The sequence below is a fragment of the Pelodiscus sinensis genome, chromosome 20, assembly GCF_049634645.1.
Source record: "Pelodiscus sinensis isolate JC-2024 chromosome 20, ASM4963464v1, whole genome shotgun sequence".
NCBI classification, from domain to species: domain Eukaryota; kingdom Metazoa; phylum Chordata; order Testudines; family Trionychidae; genus Pelodiscus; species Pelodiscus sinensis.
Window position 1 is genome coordinate 18,983,217 of NC_134730.1, and position 19,605 is coordinate 19,002,821.

General features: G+C 47.6%; 1 protein-coding gene across 1 annotated transcript in view; it reads left to right on the top strand.

Moving 5' to 3' along the window:
* The first annotated feature begins 2,380 nt into the window (after nucleotides 1-2,380).
* Nucleotides 2,381-19,605, top strand: part of RAB11FIP4 (RAB11 family interacting protein 4) — a 308,983-nt gene continuing 291,758 nt past the window's right edge. Inside the window, exon 1 of the mRNA XM_075903842.1 lies at nucleotides 2,381-2,593. Coding sequence (XP_075759957.1) covers nucleotides 2,441-2,593 — 153 coding nt within the window. The 5' untranslated portion in view covers nucleotides 2,381-2,440. The remainder of the gene's footprint in view (nucleotides 2,594-19,605) is intronic.

Below are 19,605 nucleotides of genomic sequence, written 5' to 3' on the forward strand. Positions count from 1 at the left end.
GAATATTTACAGGACCCAGGGCATAATTCAGAAAGAGGGATCCATTCTTTGTCCACTTCTTTGACCACCTAGAAAGCTTGTGGATATAGACTAGAAGGGCTATTTTAAGCCAGGAGGTCGGAGGGGCAGTAGCAAAAGGGTTTAATTAAGAAAAGATAATTTTACACTGAATCGTTATTCAGTGATGATATAACTTGCAATGGCAGGCGAGTCATTAAATGACTTGATCATGTCTGACTTATATTGCCATGCAATGTCCCCTCTTACAAACCAACACTGCTGCAAAATGTTTTTTGAGTAGCACAAAATCAAAGATGCCTCTATTCACTTTATCTGGAGCAGACAGGTGCTTGCTTTTGTTTGCCCTCTCTTTATCTTAGTCGCACACTTTCTTTTCATTTCCAGCTCTCCTCCATTTAATCTGATTTTTCTTTATTTTATATTCTACTGACTTCTAATACTGAACTCTTTCATGATACTTTTCAGCTGTGGAGCACAAAGCACATTACAAAGGAGGGCAAGTAGTATTATCCCAGTTTTACAAATTGGGAAACTGAGGCACAGAGGGAGACCCGGGTTCCCTGAGTCCCAATTCCATGTTATAACTGCTAGCGCATGACAATCCCTTTGCTATTAGTTATCTGCTTAGACTCTCAGCCGGTCTCCCTCTTTTTTTCCCTAGCCCCAGAAAATACTAACTATCTCCTCTCCCCTAGTTTTTCTTTGGCCAGTTTCCCTTCTTGCCCTGTGTACCTGGTGAGTGGCTGCTGTTGTTGTCCCCTCCTCCCCATTCATTTCATTTCTCCTACTTTTTTTGTTTTTGCCTTTCTCTTTCTTCTTCCCTATTTTGCCTGCCCCCTTCTCTCCCTCACCTCCTACCAATGTGATTTGCCCTTTCTTCTCTTACCAGATCCGGGGTAACTGAGAGCTTGGTTTAGGCCTCCTTGCTCCAGCTCCCATCAGCAACTACAGCAGCCTGACTCCACTGACCAGACAGTAAAGTGCAGCCCTGTGCCAAGGGGCACGAGCGGAGCCAGAGACCCCTAAGGAGGTGGCCGTGTCTCCTGCTGGTGCCTCTGTGCTTTTAGCTCTAAGGGATGGTCTCACCTGACTCCTCCCTACCATATTTGCTATCACTGGCTGTTCTCTCCCCATTCCTTCCCTTAGTTCTCCCTCTTCCCTGCCCTAAAACACCCTCCCCCTGCTCTGCATCCCCTCCCTTCTCACATCCCCCTCACCACAGCCCTGGTCCTCCCATTCCTGGTTCTCCCCTCCTTCCCCAGATCTTCCTCCTCTCTCACACACCCCCTCTCCTAGATCCTCTCCCCCCTTCCCCTCCCCATTCTTCTACCCCTTTCCTCTAGCATCTTCCTCCCCCCTTCTCCCTCTCCCCTCTCCCCTAGTTCCTACCTCCTCCTGGTCCTCCCCCTCCTCTCTCACATCCCCCTCTTTGTATCAGTCCTGGTTCTCCCCCTCTCTTGTCCCAGATCCCCTTCCTCTCCCACACACCCCTCTTCCATTCCCTCTGTTTCCCCCCTTCCCTTCTCCTTTCTTCTACCCCTCTCCTCTCCCACCTCCCTCCCCCTCCCCTCTCACACACACCCTCTCCCCTAGTTCCTACCTCCCTCTGGTCCTCCCCCTCCTCTCTCACATCCCCCTCTTTGCCTCAGTCCTGGTTCTTCCCCTCTGCTGCCCCAGATCCCCTTCCTCTCCCCCCCTTCCATTCCCCGTTTCCCCCCTTCCCTTCTCCTTTCTTCTACCCCTCTCCTCTCCCACCTCCCTCCCCCTCCCTTCTCACACACACCCTCTCCCCTAGTCCTCCCCTTCCTCTCTCACCCCCCCCTTGCCTCAGTCCTGGTTCTCCCCCTCTCCTGCCCCAGATCCCCTTCCTCTCCCCCCCTTCCATTCCCCGTTTCCCCCCTTCCCTTCTCCTTTCTTCTACCCCTCTCCTCTCCCACCTCCCTCCCCCTCCCTTCTCACACACCCCCTCTCCCCTAGTCCTCCCCTTCCTCTCTCACCCCCCCCCCCCCTTGCCTCAGTCCTGGTTCTTCCCCCTCTCCTGCCCCAGATCCCCCTCCTCTCCCACATACTCCGTCTCTCTCCTAGTTCCTCTCCCCTTCCCCTGTCCTCCCCCTCCCCTGGTTCTCCCCCTCATATTCTCCCTCCCCTCCCCTGGTTCCCCCTCTCCCCTCCCCCTCCTCTGGTTCTCTCCTCCCTCTCACACTCCCCCTCCCCCGGATCCCCTTCCTCTCTTGCACCCCCTCCCCTAGTCCCCTTTCTCCCAGCGCTCCCCCCCCCCCCCCGTTCTTTCCCTGCTCCCCCCCCCCCCCCAGCTGGCTGATGTCACACGCCGGCTGCAGGGAGGGAGGGAGGCAGGCAGCCGGCGATCATGGCTGCTGGCGGCCGGAGCCTGGCGCGGGGCTCGCGCTAGGTGCCCGGCATGGAGCCCGCCGGGCCCGGGGAACCGGCCGACTGGCCGCGGTTGCTGCGGAAGCTCAAGCAGGTCTTCGACGTGTGCGACGAGGATGCGGACGGCTTCATCCGCGTGGAGCATTTCGTGGCCCTGGGGCTGCAGTTCGGCCAAGGGGAGGAGGTGAGAGGGGCCGGGGGCGCGCCCAGACCCCGGGCTCGGGGGGTTGGTACCCGGGGCCGGTTTCCTCCATCGCCTTGGATCCCCCCCCCAGCTTCCCTCCCCCGCCCTGCCTCCTCTCCCCTTGCACCTGCAGCCCCCTCTGCCCTGGGCATCTCTGTCCCTTTGCAGCAGCTGGCACCGAGGCTGCCCCTGCAAGAGACCAGCGCTTCGCCTCCCCCGGGGCGCCCGGCGCCCGCAGGACCAGGCTGCAGCGGGCTCCGATCGCGGCGGAGGCGATTGCATGGAAATGCACTTTCTCCTGCAGCCTGGAGCAGACAGAGACACCCTCAGGGATGGGGCGGCTGTGACTCCAGCCCCCTCTCGCCCCCCGCGGGAGAGGGGCAGGTATGTGTGTGCAGCCGCCCATTTTGCACCGAAACCCTCTTTCTCTTGTCACTATGAAGCAACTTCACTGAAGTCTCTGCTTTGGAACACCCCACCCCCTTGCCAAACAGGTAAATAGGCCACGACCTACATGGCCTTCCATGGGAATGAACCCTGGAGCAGGGTGAAGCAGAATATAACCCAATATAATTTTTTTGGTCTGAATCAGACTGCAGGGCCAGGCTCCTGTTCTCTTGAGTTTATTTCCTACCCTGCTGTTTTGCCCTCATGCAAATAGCTCCCGTCTCTCATGAAACACCTGGGTATGACCTTGTTTACAAAGCTGGCCTTGCTTTGCCTTGTTTTCTAAGCAGATATACACCTGCTCTAGTGAACAGATGTGTGATGAGTCTGGGTTTCGCTGGTTTTTTGTTTGTTTGGCCAGGGCATGACTGTTCTAGTGAAAGGAAAGGTTTCTCTGGCCTGGTAACATTCCCTCCTTAGCTATGTGAACAATCTGAAAAAAGGTTCCATAGAGGAATAATTTGAAAACAGGCTCCATCAATTATGCAAACAAGATGCTCTTTTGAAATGGGTGCTTTTGATGCAAACCCTGTCACTCTGTTATGGGTCTGTCATAATTCCTTATACAAGTAAGTCTTGTTTGGCCTTCTTGGTGTTTAAAGAACACAGAGTACTTTCTGGAATGCTTTTGAAGATATTTAGCAGCATCACATTACATATTACTACAATGGAACACACAGAAAAGCTGTGAGTTAGAATTATGGGCCTATCATTGACTCAGGCATACAACTGGAGTCACTCCACTGGCTTCAATAGAGCCATAACTTCAGTGGAATCATTATCACTGCATTACATCAGTGTACAGAAGAGTAGAATTTGGCCCCATGTCAGAATAATTACATGCATTTCAATTGGAACAGTTCCTCTTAAATGATTTTGTAAAGAGAGAAATCTCAAACAAAATTAACCAGACATAAAATCTTGAATTTCACGATACAATTGCTCCCCTTCAGAATACGGTATTGCCTCTCTGAATCGCTACATAACAAAATGCTCTGACACTTGGAAAAAAAGGAGGCAGTGCCACAAAACAAAGCTGATGTCAGGATGAAAAGTTCTGACCTTTTAAAATGCAGCAAAACATTAATCTGCAGAGATTGTAACGAGAGATACGTTTATAAAAGAGATCCAGGGAGGTACGATAGTAGAAAAGCATAATGAATTCATAGTCATTGTCAAATGAAGTTACTAAATTTGGATTGGAAAATTGGTAATGGAACAAGACTTGTGAATTAAATTAAAGAAACAGGAGGCTCCATTTCTTGCATCTAATCACTGAGTTGTTTAATATTTCTTTAATGAGAGACTAGTGCTATTTTTCAGTTACCAGTAATATAAGGAGAAGAATGGACTAACAGGAGTGAGCTTTTTGACCTCTCTGTTTTTATTTGTCCATTGAAAAGTTATACATTCCTATATAAACAAAGGGCCTAAATTCTTAAATCCATATTGCAAGAAGCATTGTACTATGGGTGGTTTTTGTATTACTATATTTATTTCATTCTTAGATCAATAACCTTTTCTTGCTGGCATTTTGGAAGGCTTGTAAAATTCTCTGGCCTTTGTTTTGCTGGAGATCAGTCTTAGATGATGATGTTCTTTATGACTTTAGCATGTACGGAATCTATCAGGTTATTAGGAGTGGAGCAGGGAGAAAAATTGGAGCAAGCAGGTTGACTCATGTCTTAAAATGTCTTTATTTTTTTGTAGATGAATGTATTCGAAATATTTAGACGTGGAGACTGATGAATTAAAATATTGGAAAATTATAAACCGTGAATGGTTTATTCTAAATTTTTGGGAGGGACTTAGATGACTGACTAGGCGCCAGAGAAATAAATAATATGCAAATAAGAGATTAAATTACAGGCTGCAGCATATGTCTAGCTAAACAGGGTGAATGGTAATGAGAAATGCCCCGTAATCATCATTACATTCTTGTTAGTTGTAACTGACAATGTTTGAAAAATATACTTGCAAGAATGAGACCAAGGAATTTACCTCTGTGTAGCATGCATATTAGAACTTGTCTTAATTTGTCTTTGTATACATAGTCTGATCTGAAGCCAATTGTTGATGTCATTGAAAGACCCTTGTTGATTTTATTGGGCTTTGGAATTGGATCAAACCCTCAGTCCTTGATATGTTACATTTGTTGCTTTAAGTGGATCAAAGCAGAACTTCACATCTGAACTCCTTTAATTTTAGTGTGTTAAGTGCATGTGGATTCATGTCCCCTGCCTCTACAGTTTTGGTTCTGGGACAGCTCCTAATCCAGAAGGGTCAGTGCTAGTTTATAGCTTTGGTTGCTGCAGCTAAAATATTAACATTTGAGGCCAACATCGCATGAAACTAACGATCTGATTTCAGTGCTCTTGAATCTGCTGCCAAACCTTAGCCCTGATTCAGTCTGAACCACAACCTAACCTGATCCAGGTCATAATACTGCCTGTTCAGGTGCATCTCGAATTCTTACCAGGTGTCACCACGTAAAACGGGAGGAGCGGAGAGTTTACAAGAAAGAGGAAATTAAGGAGGGCTGGTGTGTTATGGTACATTTTGAAGATACTCCAATTTCACAGGCTCCTTATTTTACAGCCAGCACTAAGCTTTTCCAATACCCAGGTTAAGTAATCACAGTTTTTGACATGAAGCTGCAAGCGGATGTATTTCAGATGCAGTGAGGGTGCCGTGGTTATTAAAGGGACAGACTGAGTGCTCTTAAGAATGATAGTATCCTCCACTCCCAACGCAAGTTGTTGATTTCCTAGAGGAGTTGCCAAATAGTTGTGCCACAAGGCAGTGCAGGGAACAATACTAGGGACTTATAGAACATGCATGGCAGGAAACAATACAAAATAGGGATGTGAATGGTTAACTGGTACATCATCCTTACTGGGTGATGCTTACCAGTTATGGTTAACCAGCGGTGGCTGGAGCATCCTTCCAGCCTGCTGCGGGCAAAAGGCTGCTCCAGCCTGCGGCTGGGGGGGCTGCTGCAGCCCGCCCACCCCATTTAAGTTAACTGTTTAAAAGTAACAATTAAGCGATTAACCGATTAAACGGGATTCTACATCCCGAATACGAAGGCTGCGTAGAGAGATCAGTAGGGGAGGATTTTGTGCAACCTCTAAGGTAGGTGGAGGGAGGAAGAAGTTTGTGAATAGAGAAATATGGAACGGGAGGGAAAGGGAAGGAGGATAGGGATATCCAAAAGGCATCAGGGTCTCAGAAAAGGCATCAGGGTCCCGGCTAGGGATGTTAAATATCGGTTAACTGAATAGTCGATTCTATAGTCCCCAGGCAGCTCCTGTCCGGAGGGGAGGGGTTTGAGCACCCGAACCCGGCATGTGCCAGAACTGAGCCGGGCTGCCTGCCCACCTAGCTCCTAATGCACTTTAAATGCGGAGCTGCAGCTGGGGTAGGTCAGGGACCCAGTGCAAGCCGAGACTGAGCCGGGCTGCTGGCAAGCCTGCTAAAAAATGTACTGGCAAGGGATGGGGAGAGGGGGAAATGCGTGTAGACTATAGCAGTGTTTCTTAAACTTTTTGAGACTACGGAACACCAAACAATAATATTGTTTTATGTGGAACACCTATGAAAATTTTCTTAAAAAAAATTGTTGGCAGACAAAAAAAGACAAAAACAAAGAAGAGGTCGCAGCACACCGCAGAACATAGTTTAAGAAACACTGGTCTATAGCATTAACCTATAAGCTTTTGCTTATCGGTTAATTGGTTAATTAACTATACTATTACATTCCTAGTCCCGGCTGAGAAAAGTGATGATGTTCAAACAGCATTGTGCTATTTGGCAGTGGCTGAATCAGGTCTGCTCATTTTACTGCCAAAGACAAACTCCTGCCGTGTGGGGACAGGTTAGCTAGGAGACGGCAAGCTGGATTTGATTCGGTCCCGTGCATCATTGACAGACATGCCTGCTCCTTTCTGATGGCAGGATCATCACTATGGGCGGCTGGTAATACGAGAGGCACAGAAAGCCCAGCTGGCTTTCAGAACCCAGAGGCAGAAAGTTTGCAGAATGGACAGTTAGAAAAATCATCTCTGGGCTTCTCAGCTGAACCAATGTGATAGCAAATCCCTGGGAGAGATTTGCTGTAGAACTACAAACAGAGGAGATGATCCTAGTGCAGATGTACTGTAAACACTTTATTGTGGGTGGACAGTGACTTTGCCGTTCTGCTTAAAAAAGTGTCATTCACAATGAACTTTGTTTGCTGTGTGCTTCGGGAGACAAAGAGAATCAGTTCAGGACAGCCATCACACACTCACTTCCTTAGAGGCCTAATAACGTCTGTGCAGGAAAATCTGCAATGTGTCAGATTAAATTAAACCTAAGAGACGCTGCCAGAGAGCTTTAATGCATTCTAACACATGATAATTCAGTGTTTAAAAGTACTTTTGATTTTCAGACTATATTTTCTGAATCTTTCCATTGGCTTTAACAAGATAGATTGGACCCTGTATGTTAATGATTCTAGCCTTTCAATTCTATGTAACTGATACCTAACACATGAAGGGCCATATTATGCACTCTGGCAACCCCACTGTCTGTAAACACACTCAGCACCAGTAATTGTGAGGTTCCACTCATGTAATGTGTGAACAGAAGTGTTGTGAGCAAGACATGAGAAGTCATTCTTCCATTCTAATCTGCACTAATTAGGCCTCAATTGGAGTATTGTGTCCAGTTCTGGGCACCACATTTCAAGAAAGATGTGGAGAAATTGGAGAAGGTCCAGAGAAGAGCAACAAAAATGAGTAAAGGTCTAGAAAGCATGGCCTATGAGGGAACACTGAAAGAACTGGGCTTGTTTGGGAAAGATAAGACTGAGAGGGGACATGATAGCGGTTTTCAACTACAGGCAGTCCCCGGGTTACGTACAAGATAGGGACTGTAGGTTTGTTCTTAAGTTGAATTTGTATGTAAGTCGGAACTGGCTTCCAGATTCAGCCGCTGCTGAAACTGATCAGCGGCTGACTACAGGAAGCCCAGGCAGAGTTGCTCTGCCCTGGGCTGCCTGAAATCAGCCGCTGATCAGTTTCAACAGCAGCTGAATCTGGACGCCTAGGACAGAGCAGCTGGGGCGCTGCCGGGTAGGTCCCCGCAGGGGCAGCGCTGCGGGGACCAACTGGGCAGCACCCCAGCTGCTCTGCCCCAGGTGTCCCCAAGTCAGCCGCTGCTGAAACTGATCAGCGACTGATTCCAGGAAGCCTGGGGCAGAGCAACTCTGCCTCAGGCTTCCTGTAGTCAGCCGCTGATCAGTTTAAGCAGCGGCTGACTTGGGGACACCTGGGGAAGAGCAGCTGGGGTGCTGCCCGGTTGGTCCAGTAGCGCCGAGGAGTGGCGCTGCAGGACCAACCCAGCAGCCCCAGCTGCTCTACCCCAGGCGAGAAAAGCCTGGTCTGCTGGGGGGCGCGCTAGCTGCGCCCCCCAGCAGACCAGGGAAACCCGGACGGCGGGACCGCGGAGATGCGCCGCGGTCCCGCCTGCATCCTCCCCAGCTTTGCTCCGTGTCTCCCTGGTCTGCTGGGGGGTCTCCAGGAAGACGAGGAGCAAAGCCGCGGAGGGGCTCGGGCAGCCGGGCAGTCCAGGCGCTTCTGGGATGTCCTGCTGCCGGCTTCCGCCGAGGCTTTCCAAAGACGCGGAGGGGCTCGGGCAGCCCAGGCGCGCCTGGGCTGTCCCGCTGACGGCTTCCCCCGAGGCTTTGCAAAGCCTCGGGGGAAGCCGTCAGCGGGACAGCCCAGGCACACCTGGGCTGCCCGGCTGCCCAAAACCCTCCGCGGCTTTGCTCCACGTCTTCCTGGTCTGCAGGAAGTGACCGCTAGGTCCCGCAGTCCGTGTCCTCCGGGGCGAGAAAAGCCCCGTTCGTAACTGCGGATCCGACATAAGTCGGATCCGCGTAAGTCGGGGACTGCCTGTATCTAAAAGGGAGTCACAAGAAGAAGGGAGAAAAATTGTTCTCCTTGGCCTCTGAGGATAGGACAAGAAGCAGTGGGCTTAAACTGCAGCAAGGAAGGTTTAGGTTGGACATTAGGAAAAACTTCCTAACTGTCCGGGTGGTTCAACACTGGAATAAATTGCCTAGGGAGGCTGTGGAATCTCCATCACTGGAGATAGTTAAGAGAAGATTAGACAGAGACCTGTCAGGGATGATCCAGATGGTGCTTGGTCCTGCCATGAGAGAAGGGAACTGGACTCGATGACCTCTCGAGGTCCCTTCCAGTTCTAGTGTTCTATGATTCTATGACTGAGAGTGAAATTTGGCTTGGTTCATTCAATGCTGCCTTACTTAATCTGCTTAGGGATGTAAAATCCTGATAAAGCACTTACCCTGTTAAACATCAGGTTAACCTAATGTTTAATCAGTTAACTGACTATTTGGGTTCCAGGCAGGGCTGCCTGCCAGCTCCTGGCCCCCATGCTGGGGCTGCTGCCACTTTGTGACCCCAGTGCTGGGGCTGGCTACCAGGGTTGGAGCAGCCTTCTGCTTATGGGAGGCCACAGGTGATTACCAGTTGATGCTTACTGAATAACGGTCAACCAGTTACCCATTCACATCCCTAAATCTGACACGCCTCCTCATTGCTTTCATATATTTGTTGCCAAACAAAACGTTGATACTATGAATTCTTGAGGAAAAAAAATCGGAGTTATTTATCAAAGTTTGTGAGAATTTAACATAATGTGAATTTTTTACCCTTTTGTGGCTTTTTGGTTGGTTGGTTTGTGGTCAACATGATGGAATTTATCATTTAAGAGATCAGGAGCTTTCTGGAAATTTGCTCCAAGACAAAAATTTGCTGCAAAACAGGAGTTCTTTGCCTGGAAAAATCAGCCTTCATGTTCATTGCCATCAGCTTCTTCCTTTAGTTATGGGTGCTAGAAATCAATTACATCAGTTTCACTTTTGTTTATGGTCAGTGCCACTTTTTTTTTTTTACCTTGATGTAGTGGTTTCAGATATTACACGGCAGTATTTGTTGGTTTAAAAACAACTGTGTTTTCATTGGATTGCTTTATTTTATGGAAACATTTCTAATGAGCTTTGGTTTAATACTAGCTTTTTTTTTTTTTTTAAATACTTACATGTTGGCTCAGTTTGAAGTAACGCTGTCTCTTTTGCACCTGACAGCTAGTTTAATCCTACCACCAATGAATTCTTATTATTTATACTCTAGGACTGTGTCTAGACTGGCAAGTTTTTCCACAAAATCATCTGATTTTGCGGAAAAACTTGCCAGCTGTCTACACTGGCTGCTTGATTTTCTGGAAAAGCACTGACGATCTCCTGTAAAATCATCAGTGCTTTTCCGGAAATACTATGCTGCTCCCGTTCGGGCAAAAGTCTTTTTCCGAAAGACTTTTGCGCGAAAGGGCCAGTGTAGACAGCATAATATTGTTTTCCACAAAAAAGCCCTGATCGTGAAAATGGCGATCGGCACTTTTTTGCGGAAAACCGTGTCTAGATTGGCCACGGATGCTTTTCTGCAAAAAGTGCTTTTGCGGAAAAGCATCCTGCCAATCTAGACGTGCTTTTCCGAAAATGCTTTTAATGGAAAACTTTCCGTTAAAAGCATTTTCGGAAATTCATGCCAGTGTAGACATAGCCTAGTAGAATGCAGGGGCCCCAGTCACACGTAAAATGATAGTCCCTGTCCCGTAGATCTAAATAAAGGAGAAAGCAGCGGTGAAGCGACTTGACCAAGGTCAGACAACAAGTCAGTGTCTGAACCTAAACTAGACTCCAGGTATCTAGAATCCTGCTGTAGCACGCTATCTATCCAATGCTGTTTCTGTCCTTGGTGATTGCATGCACAACCCACCATGCAGATAGCTGTTAATTGAAATTTCCATGTTGCTGAGCCATTTGTTACATAAGAACTGGAAACACCAATCTGCCAAGTGTATGCCCACTCACCAGGGATTGTGAAGAAAGGTGTGGAAAACACATGGCATTTTAAATACCATGGATAGACCATGTATAGTCACTAGTTGGGGAAACACTTGTAGCACTGAAAAAGCCAGAAGTTGTTTGCCATCTGGTTTCTTGTTACTTAGCAAATAGTTGCACTTGCAGCTGATGTGTCTAAAAGCCTTGCAAATTACATATTAAATGTGCACAGGTTCCTGGCAGTGGGTTATGTGAAAGTGTGTTATTTTACGAATCTGCTGCCAGTGAATGTTTCATAATGCTCCATTCTATTTAAATGCCACATTCCGTTTTCCGCAACAAGTGAAATATGATAATCATGTTGACTATTTATTTTCAGAGGAGTGATCATCTTTTGGAACAATTAAAAAAAAAAAAAAAAGCACAGGCATTCATGCTTAGCCAGCAGAGTGTGCAATGTTAAGATCAGCAAATACCTGCCAGGACAGAAACAGTATTGCACTTAAGAGGGAACTTCAGCAGCTTATCAAAACCTGTCGGGTCTTATCAGTGATACGGGTGTGAATTGGCAGTAACTCCACTGGAGTCAGTTTAGACTAGGAATGCAAAATCTCAATTTGTGGGTAACTGGTTAAACATATTGTTCAACAGGTTAACTGATGAAAGGGAATGGGGGGGACGGGACATTCAGCCTGTCTGGAGTAGCCCTCCCACCCGCTGTTGGACTGGAGCACCCTTCCCTGCCTCCCTCCGCCACAAGCAGGGTGCTGCACCCTCCTCCCCCCCGGTTAACCAGTTAAACATTCACCTCCCTGCTTGGTGTATGTGAGAGCAGCTTCAGGCCACATGCACAACGAATCCCAAGAACAAATCTCCACCTTTCTTCTTTGGCACATAGAGACCGATAGAGAGTAGCAAAGGATCAAAGCTGGGTGGGTGCTTTTGTTTATGATGATTTGGTTGAACTTTGCATCTCCAGCCCCGGCCCAAAGCCAAAGTGAACAGCCTTTGTTTGGGGAAATGCATGTGCCAGCAAGGACAGAATCCTCCAGTCTGCAAGCTGGGTGTGGGCATTTTCTTAGTCCCTTCCAGTGCTCCTACTGGGACTTTGAAGAGCTGTGATTTTTGCACCCCTTCCCCAAACCACCAGTTGTGACCATGCTGACCTGTGCTATGCCATATCAGACCCCTTCCTGCTCTGCTTTTGGGACAGCGGCTCTCAACCGCCAGGCCACTTACGTCCCAATCTGTACACATTTGTGGCCCATGTGACATTGTCAGGCCTATACAGATAGTGTGTATGTGTACCTATTGTATGGATGTGGCCCACATAACACACAGAGAGCGGCATATGCAGCCCACAGGGGTAAAGAGGTTGAAATCTATTGCTGTGCCCTAGGGCTTGGTCTTCACTGCGAGTTTTTTCCGGCAGAAAATATGCTAATGAGGGACTCATTAGTATGAGTCGCAATCTCATTAGCATATTTTCTGCCATTTCTTTTTGTGCAAGGGGTTTTTGTGCAAGAAGCAGCAGTGTGAATGGTTTTTTTCCCCACAAGAACCCCTCACCTTCTTTTGTACCCCCATCCCCTGCCTCAGCCCAGAGCCTGCACCCAGCACCCTGAAACTGTTATAAAGCCTGCACCCCAGTTTTCCTCCTGCACCCAAACTCCATACCAGAGCCTGCCCCCTTTACTGCTTCCTGCACTCAAACTCCCTCTGAGCCTTAAAGAGGTAAGGTGGGAGGGCACCCTCAGAATTTGTACAAATCTGCCGTCCCTGTCAACTCTAACTGTTCTGTAACGACCTTCCTCTACAAAAAGCACTTTTCCATTGTGGAAGTGGTGTTACAGCACCTGCACCCCCTAGATCAGTGGTCACCAACTAGTCGATCGGGATCCATTGGTAGATCTTGGAGCCTCTGACAGGTGATCCTGACTGGTTTGGCCAGAAAGCTATCAAGCGCTGGCACTTCAGTTGCTCCTCCTGTCATGCTGCTCCTGCCCTCTGCCTTGGGGCTACCTCCCCCCCCCCCGGAGCCTCCTGCTTGCTGTGCAGGGTGTGGGAGGGAGAAGAGGGGGCGTGTTGATGTCAGGGTGTCCCTTCTCCCCCCACTTCTGTACCTTATCTCCACACAGAGAGACGGGGATGGAGGGAGCTTGGCAATGCACATTGTGTGTGTCTATTGTCCCTCACTCTCATCTCCCAGCCCAACAAAAACGTGCAGGATTGTTGTTAATTTCTTTTACTGTTTGCAAAGTGGGTTATTTTGGGGTTTTGACCGGTCTGTGCATTTCATCATTTTCATTTCTCTCTTACACTTAAATTTCATTCTTTGAGCAGTGCGTTCTAAAATGCCGAACCTGTTGTGGCTGGAGTCATTATCCCTGTGATAACCGTTGCTCCTGGAAGTGGCTGGTGTGTCCCTGCAGCCCCTGAGAGAGGCAGAGCAGGGGGTCTCCACATGCTGTCCTTGATCAATAACAGGGAACCGTGGCCAGTAGAAGCTGTGGGCTCAGTGCTTGTAGATGAGGGGCAGCCCATGGCACCATGGAGCCATTGTTATACATGCCAGCTGCTTTCAGGAGTGGTGCAGGGCCAGAGCAGGAGTAAGCTGCCTTCATCCCCAGAAGCCACCTCAGTTAAATGGTGCCCAGCCAGAGCCTGCTTCCTGAACCCCTGTCCCGGCCCTGAACCTCCGTCTGCACCCAGATGTGAGTCCCCCTGCACCCAGACTCCCAGAGCTTGCACCTTGAAACCCTCCTGGACCCTAATCTCCCACCTGGGCTAACCCCGGAACCTCTCCCACATTCCACACTCCTTGGCCCAAGACCAGACCCTGCACCACAACCCCCTACCCCAGCCTAGTGAAAGTGAGTGAGGATGGGGGAGGAAGAGAGATGGAGTGAGCAGGGTGAGTGTGACGGCTTCTCAAGGGTATGAGCGCCCCCTCCCGGTGGGGCAGGGGGGATTCAGCGGACCCGCCGTCTATGATTCCCGGTTTATGTCCCGGGGTTAGAGTGCGATCACCTGGCCGGGCCTCCGGACCAGGGTTCAGCGAACTCGTTGCCCTGGCTCCTTTTGGGGGGGGGTCCCTGGGTCCTAGTCTGAACGTTAGATAGGGGTTGGGGGAAAGGGGGGCGCCCGGCGGCCTATCCTGGGACAAGGTCCTCGCCGGGAGCGGGGAAATTGGTATTTAGCGTCTTACAGCGCAGTCTCAGTTGCCCATCGTACGCTGTGCTGCAGATGCTCCTGACGGGGCGTGCGGGCGGGTTGAGGGTAGGCACAGAGGGGTGGGATGTGGGGGACCCGGGCCCCTAAGTGGGGGAACGACGGAGACGTTCCTCCCACGACAGGTGGGGACTATCCCCGTAACGCACCTGTCCACGGGCGCCAGAAAGGTCCTGCCCCGGGCTCCTTCCACTCCCTGCTCCCGTCCGCCCTGTCGGCGTGCCTGTCGGAGGCACTTACCCCGCCCGACGCGTCGGCCCCGTCCAGCTGCCGTCCTGGGGGTTCTGGGGCTGGCCCTCTGGTCCTCCAACGGGGGGAGGGGGTCTCCACCTGGCAGCGGGGTCGGTGGCGGCTCCTCCGGGTGCTGCCTCTCGCTGCTCTGCCCGGCACATTCCCTGACGTCGGGGCCGGGGCTTGCCGCACTGCCTCCGGCCATGCGTGGCCCCGCCTGGCCGGCGCGCCGCTCGGGCGCCCGGCCCACCTGCCGCAGCCGCTCCTGGCCCCGCCTCCCCTGGTGCGCGGCAGGGCGTGTCTCCCCACGCCGGGTTTTTGCCCGAGCGGGCTTGCCCCAGTCTCCCGGTCCGCCTGCCCGCCCGTCTGGCGTCAGAGCGGGGGGCGCTCCCCACCCTGGGGTGAGTGCGGACCTCGCTGGGTCCGTCACAGTGAGGTCTCGGAGAAGGGGTGGAGCAGGGGCAGGGCCTCAAAGAAGGGGCGGGAAGGAAGTGGGGCAAGGGTTTTTGGGTTTGAGGTAGATCTTACATTGCACTTAAATTGAAAAAGTGATCTCGTGGTTAAAAAGGTTGGAGCCCACAGCCCTAGATTCTGCTCTCAGCTATGTTGGTGACAGTCTAGAATTAAGCCACTCATGCCAGGTCTACACTGGCGGAGAAAATCAATGTAAGATACGCAATTCCAGCTATGATAATTGTGTAGCTGGAGCTGACATACTTTACATTGTTTTTCTGGGGCGGCCCCATGGCAGGAGAGAAATGCTTCCATCGATTTCCCTTACTCCTTGACGTAATGGGGATGGGGGCCACAGAATCCGCACTAGACCCACTAAATCGAATACCAGAAGATCAGTTGCTGCTACATCAATCTCCGTGGCAGTGAAGACAAGCCCTGAGGCATATAAAGTTCCTCCAGATTTACACCAGCGTAATGGAAAGCAGAATCCAGCCAAGTGTCTTTAAATAGCTTAATATATGCTATTGCCTTCCAGTAGCTATCTACCAAATATGGGAAATAAGACTCGTATCACCGCAATTTGAAAGGAAAAGTATTAGAGCATGACCAAAGGGTATTATTATTCAGATGATAGAAGCAGAAAAGAATTACTGTTTTCCTCGTGCTTGCTTTTCAGAGAAACATTTCTTGAAAGAACAAATAAATATTTGCCTAGCCATGCTGAGGAGAGAAGGGCAGCTCTTTCAACAGTGTTCTCTTGCAAATACCTGGGCTGGTGCACATTTTGACTCGCTAAAGCAATTTGCTAATGACCAGTTATTTAATATCGTTTTGACTGGGTAGGGGAAAAACTTCTGTTCCGAAAATGGTACACTGGGATGCTTAAGGGATTATGGATTAGTCAAGGTACAGATGTAGCTTTCCTAATTCAATGCAAGCTACCACTGCAGTGTGCTTTAAACAAACCTACCAGTTCATCCTACCATCAAGCATGTATTTCCAAACAGGTGACATAAAGCAGGCTTAGTTCTTATCGGTAATCATACGTTTTCTACTATAACGAGGAGAAATACTGTAAGGTTCATACAAGTCTAATTTGTTATGTAATATGAATGCATTTCCATTATACAGGCACTGAGGGTTAAGAATTAGCTACTGCTGTATTCTGAAATACATGCCAGTGATCACAGTGAAGAGGCTCTTGTTTAAATCCAAAGCAAAGACACGTGGTTTTAATAGTCATTCTTGAATTTTTTTTAAGTAACTCTGCTTTGAAGCTACCTTGAGAGATAATCTTTGTGATAGCTTCAATGACATTATGTTGTCATATGAGCAAATGCAAAATCCACCCGAGAAAAAGCCCTCAACATGTAGATCCTGCAAATACAATCCAATGATGCTTCCATATTATATATTGTTGGCTATTGCAACATGAAATTAGGGGGGTTAATTACCCAGCTTCTTGGCAAGACTGGGTATTTTCTATGTAGATTCTCTGTGTGTGTGCGTGCGTGTGTGTCTTTTTCTTCATGCCAGATTCAGTCTGTACTGTTAAAACATAAAACTAATATTCTTCAGCTATGACATGTGTCGGTGCTCTCCAGAAATTTGCTCACGTGACTCCGAAGGGCATTCAAATTTCCACTGCAAACAGATTTTACCATGGTAGATTGATTTAAATCAAAGCAATTTAAATCACCAAAAATCATTGATTTAAATCAGGTTTCCTACTGATACATCTTCATATATTTCCTCAAACAATGGTACAAATTTGATCATTGATATATATTCTTTTACTGCTCAATCCAGCATTTTACAATGTCATTGTGTGATTATTTTTTAAAAAACTTGATTTTTATTAGTTTAGAAAATAGTACTTAATACTCGTAACATGTGTCAAGCTGTAGATGCAACAGCAGCACATTAAGAATGGTAAACATTAAATCATACATAAAATCATAAGCACAATAGCACTTATTATATTAAACTAAATCTTAAATGTTACATAAATGTTTCACATTTGCAAGTGCAGCAGTCTCCTGACTTGCCAGCTGATTGCTGTCCTTGAATTTTTTTTTTATTTTTCAAATTTTATTAACTTTAACAGACAAGTCCTCAGAACACTAAGGCCTCATGTACATTGACACGTTTTGTCACCAAAAACTGCCTTTTGATGACAAAACAGTGAGAGCAGTCACACTGCAAAGCGACTTTTGTTGGGAAAAACACCCAATTTTGGCGACAAAAAACCTCCAGCCTTACGAGAGACTTTTCTCTTTTCCCCTCCCTATATTGTTGACAAAGGTCCAGTATGGACTCTGTTGTTTGTTTTGTCAAGAGAACTGGCTTCCACCAGTACTGTATCTCACAATAGCTGCCTGGTGGCTGTGCTCAGTGTTTTGTGATCTCTGCTGCCCTGCAGGCATGTACTCCTCACCTCCTGGAGCTTTGAAAGGGATCTGAAAGCTGCGTGAGCTGCTCTGTTTGGGGACCAAACAGAGAATAAATAATTGGAATGCTCCTGTTCTACCCTGCTAGGAACACAGCAACAGGTAGACTACTGCTGCAGGGGGAGAATAGGGTTGCCAGGTGTCCGGTGTTGAACCGGACAATCCGGTATTTTTGCCTCCTGCCTGGTAAAAAAATTCAGAAAATATCAGACACCCAAAATGTCTGGTATTTTCTGATTTTTTCCCGGTCAGGAGGTCAAAATCCAGGGCTGTCTGGCTCCGTACGGAGGCATCCTGGCAATCCTACTGCTTACCAGGCTCCGCAGGGCGCAGGGCAGCAAGATGGGGGGCAAGGCGTTTTTGGTTTTTTTTTTGCTTCAGTATTTTTTCTGAAACCATCTGGCAACCCTAGGGGAGGGCCAAATAGAGAGCTGTGCTGCTTTGACTTTCCTCAGCACAGAGAGCTCACAGAGCTGCGAGGGAATTCCAAGAAGTGCAGGGATCAGCTCTGCCTTCCCACAACACTGCAACTGTGGGATGCTTACCCACATTGCTTTGCTCTATTTGTTGACAGGATGCTAGCAATGTGGCAGTGACTCTTTTTTTTTTGTCTCAACCATTTTTTTCCCCGCCATGTTGAAATTGAATTCCAAGAACTTTCAAGAAGGAAGAGCTGGTTGTTAGGCAGAACAGATTAGAGCCATTAATTCATTGTTATCAGACTGCAAGTGTACATGTAGCATGTTTGTGATAAGACTTAATTGTAACTGTTATTTTAAAATGAGAAATGTAGTATTTTATTATTTTAAAAAATCAAATAACAATGAAAACAGCTGATTTTTTAATTTTTATCAACCCTGGATTTTACCCCTCTAATATGATTAATCTCTGAAAAGTGAGTTATGCAAAATTGTGCAATCGAAGGAGCAATGTTTTGAAAAGACAGGAGAATTTCAGATTGCATGCTAAAAGAAGCTAATGTCCTCTACGTGTTACATTGTCTTCTGCACTTTAGCACAACCTATTGATAACTTGCAGAAAGCCTTTCAGGCTAATAAAGTGGACACAAATTTAATTCCCTTACAATGTTCATCAAAGTAAAATAATTTCATTATTCTTTGTGCAATCAATAGTGCCATGTTTCCTGTTAATGGCATCTAAGTCCTAAGCCAAACATTAACGTGCATGTTAGAAACTTGATTTTTTGCTTTGGAAGGTAGGCTAGCGTTATACAACTTCTTTCACTTTGTTCATCTGTGCAGGAGCAAATCATAGCAGTGTTTAAACTATGCACTTTCTTGTGGGAGATGTATGGTCTCAGGCCTCTATACCTGCAGATGTTACTGAATAAATAACTATTTGTGTGTGGCAATATAGCTAACTCAGTCCAGAGTGTGATTAAAAAGATAAGAGGAACTGTCAGATCCAGTCACTGGTTGTATAAAATATGGTTTTATAACAGCAGTGTACCTGTAAACAAAGGCACTGTATAATACATCTCAGCTACTTACCATTCAAAATGTAATTAAAGGGCCTCACTTGAAAGGAAAGAGAGCGTTTCCCTTTGATTATAAATGAATGTGATTAAAAAGAAAACTATTAAGAGTCCTTCCTAACTCCTGATTTTTAGTTTAGTTCTGTACTGTACTCTGGCTGTGAATGAGTGATGACAACTAAATGTACAGACAAAATATGTATCAAAATATCTGTGAGACAGCATGGTCTCATCATGGAGAAGGCATGGGGCTGGGAATCAGGAATACAATATTTTAGAATAGTGGTAGAAATGTAGCCGTGTTAGTCTGGTGTAGCTGAAACAAAATACAGGTCTATGTAGCACTTTAAAGACTAACAAGATGGTTTATTAGATGATGAGCTTTCGTGGGCCAGACCCACTTCCTCAGATCAAATAATGGAAGAAAATAGTCACAACCATATATACCAAAGGATACAATTTAAAAAAATGAACACACATGAAAAGGACAAATCACATTACAGAACAGAAGGGGGATGTGGGGGGGGGGGGGGGAAGGAGGTGAATGCCAGTGAGTTAATGATATTAGAGGTGGGGAAGGGGAGATGTCTGTGAGTTAATAGAATTAGAGGTGATAATGGGGGAAGCTATCTTTGTAATGGGTAAGATAGCTGGGGTCTTTGTTAAGTCCCGTGCGGAGAGTGTCGAATTTTAGCATGAATGCCAGTTCAGAGGATTCCCTTTCAAGTGCAGATTTGAATGTCTTCTGAAGTAGGATGCAGGTTAGCAGGTCATTCAGACAGTGTCC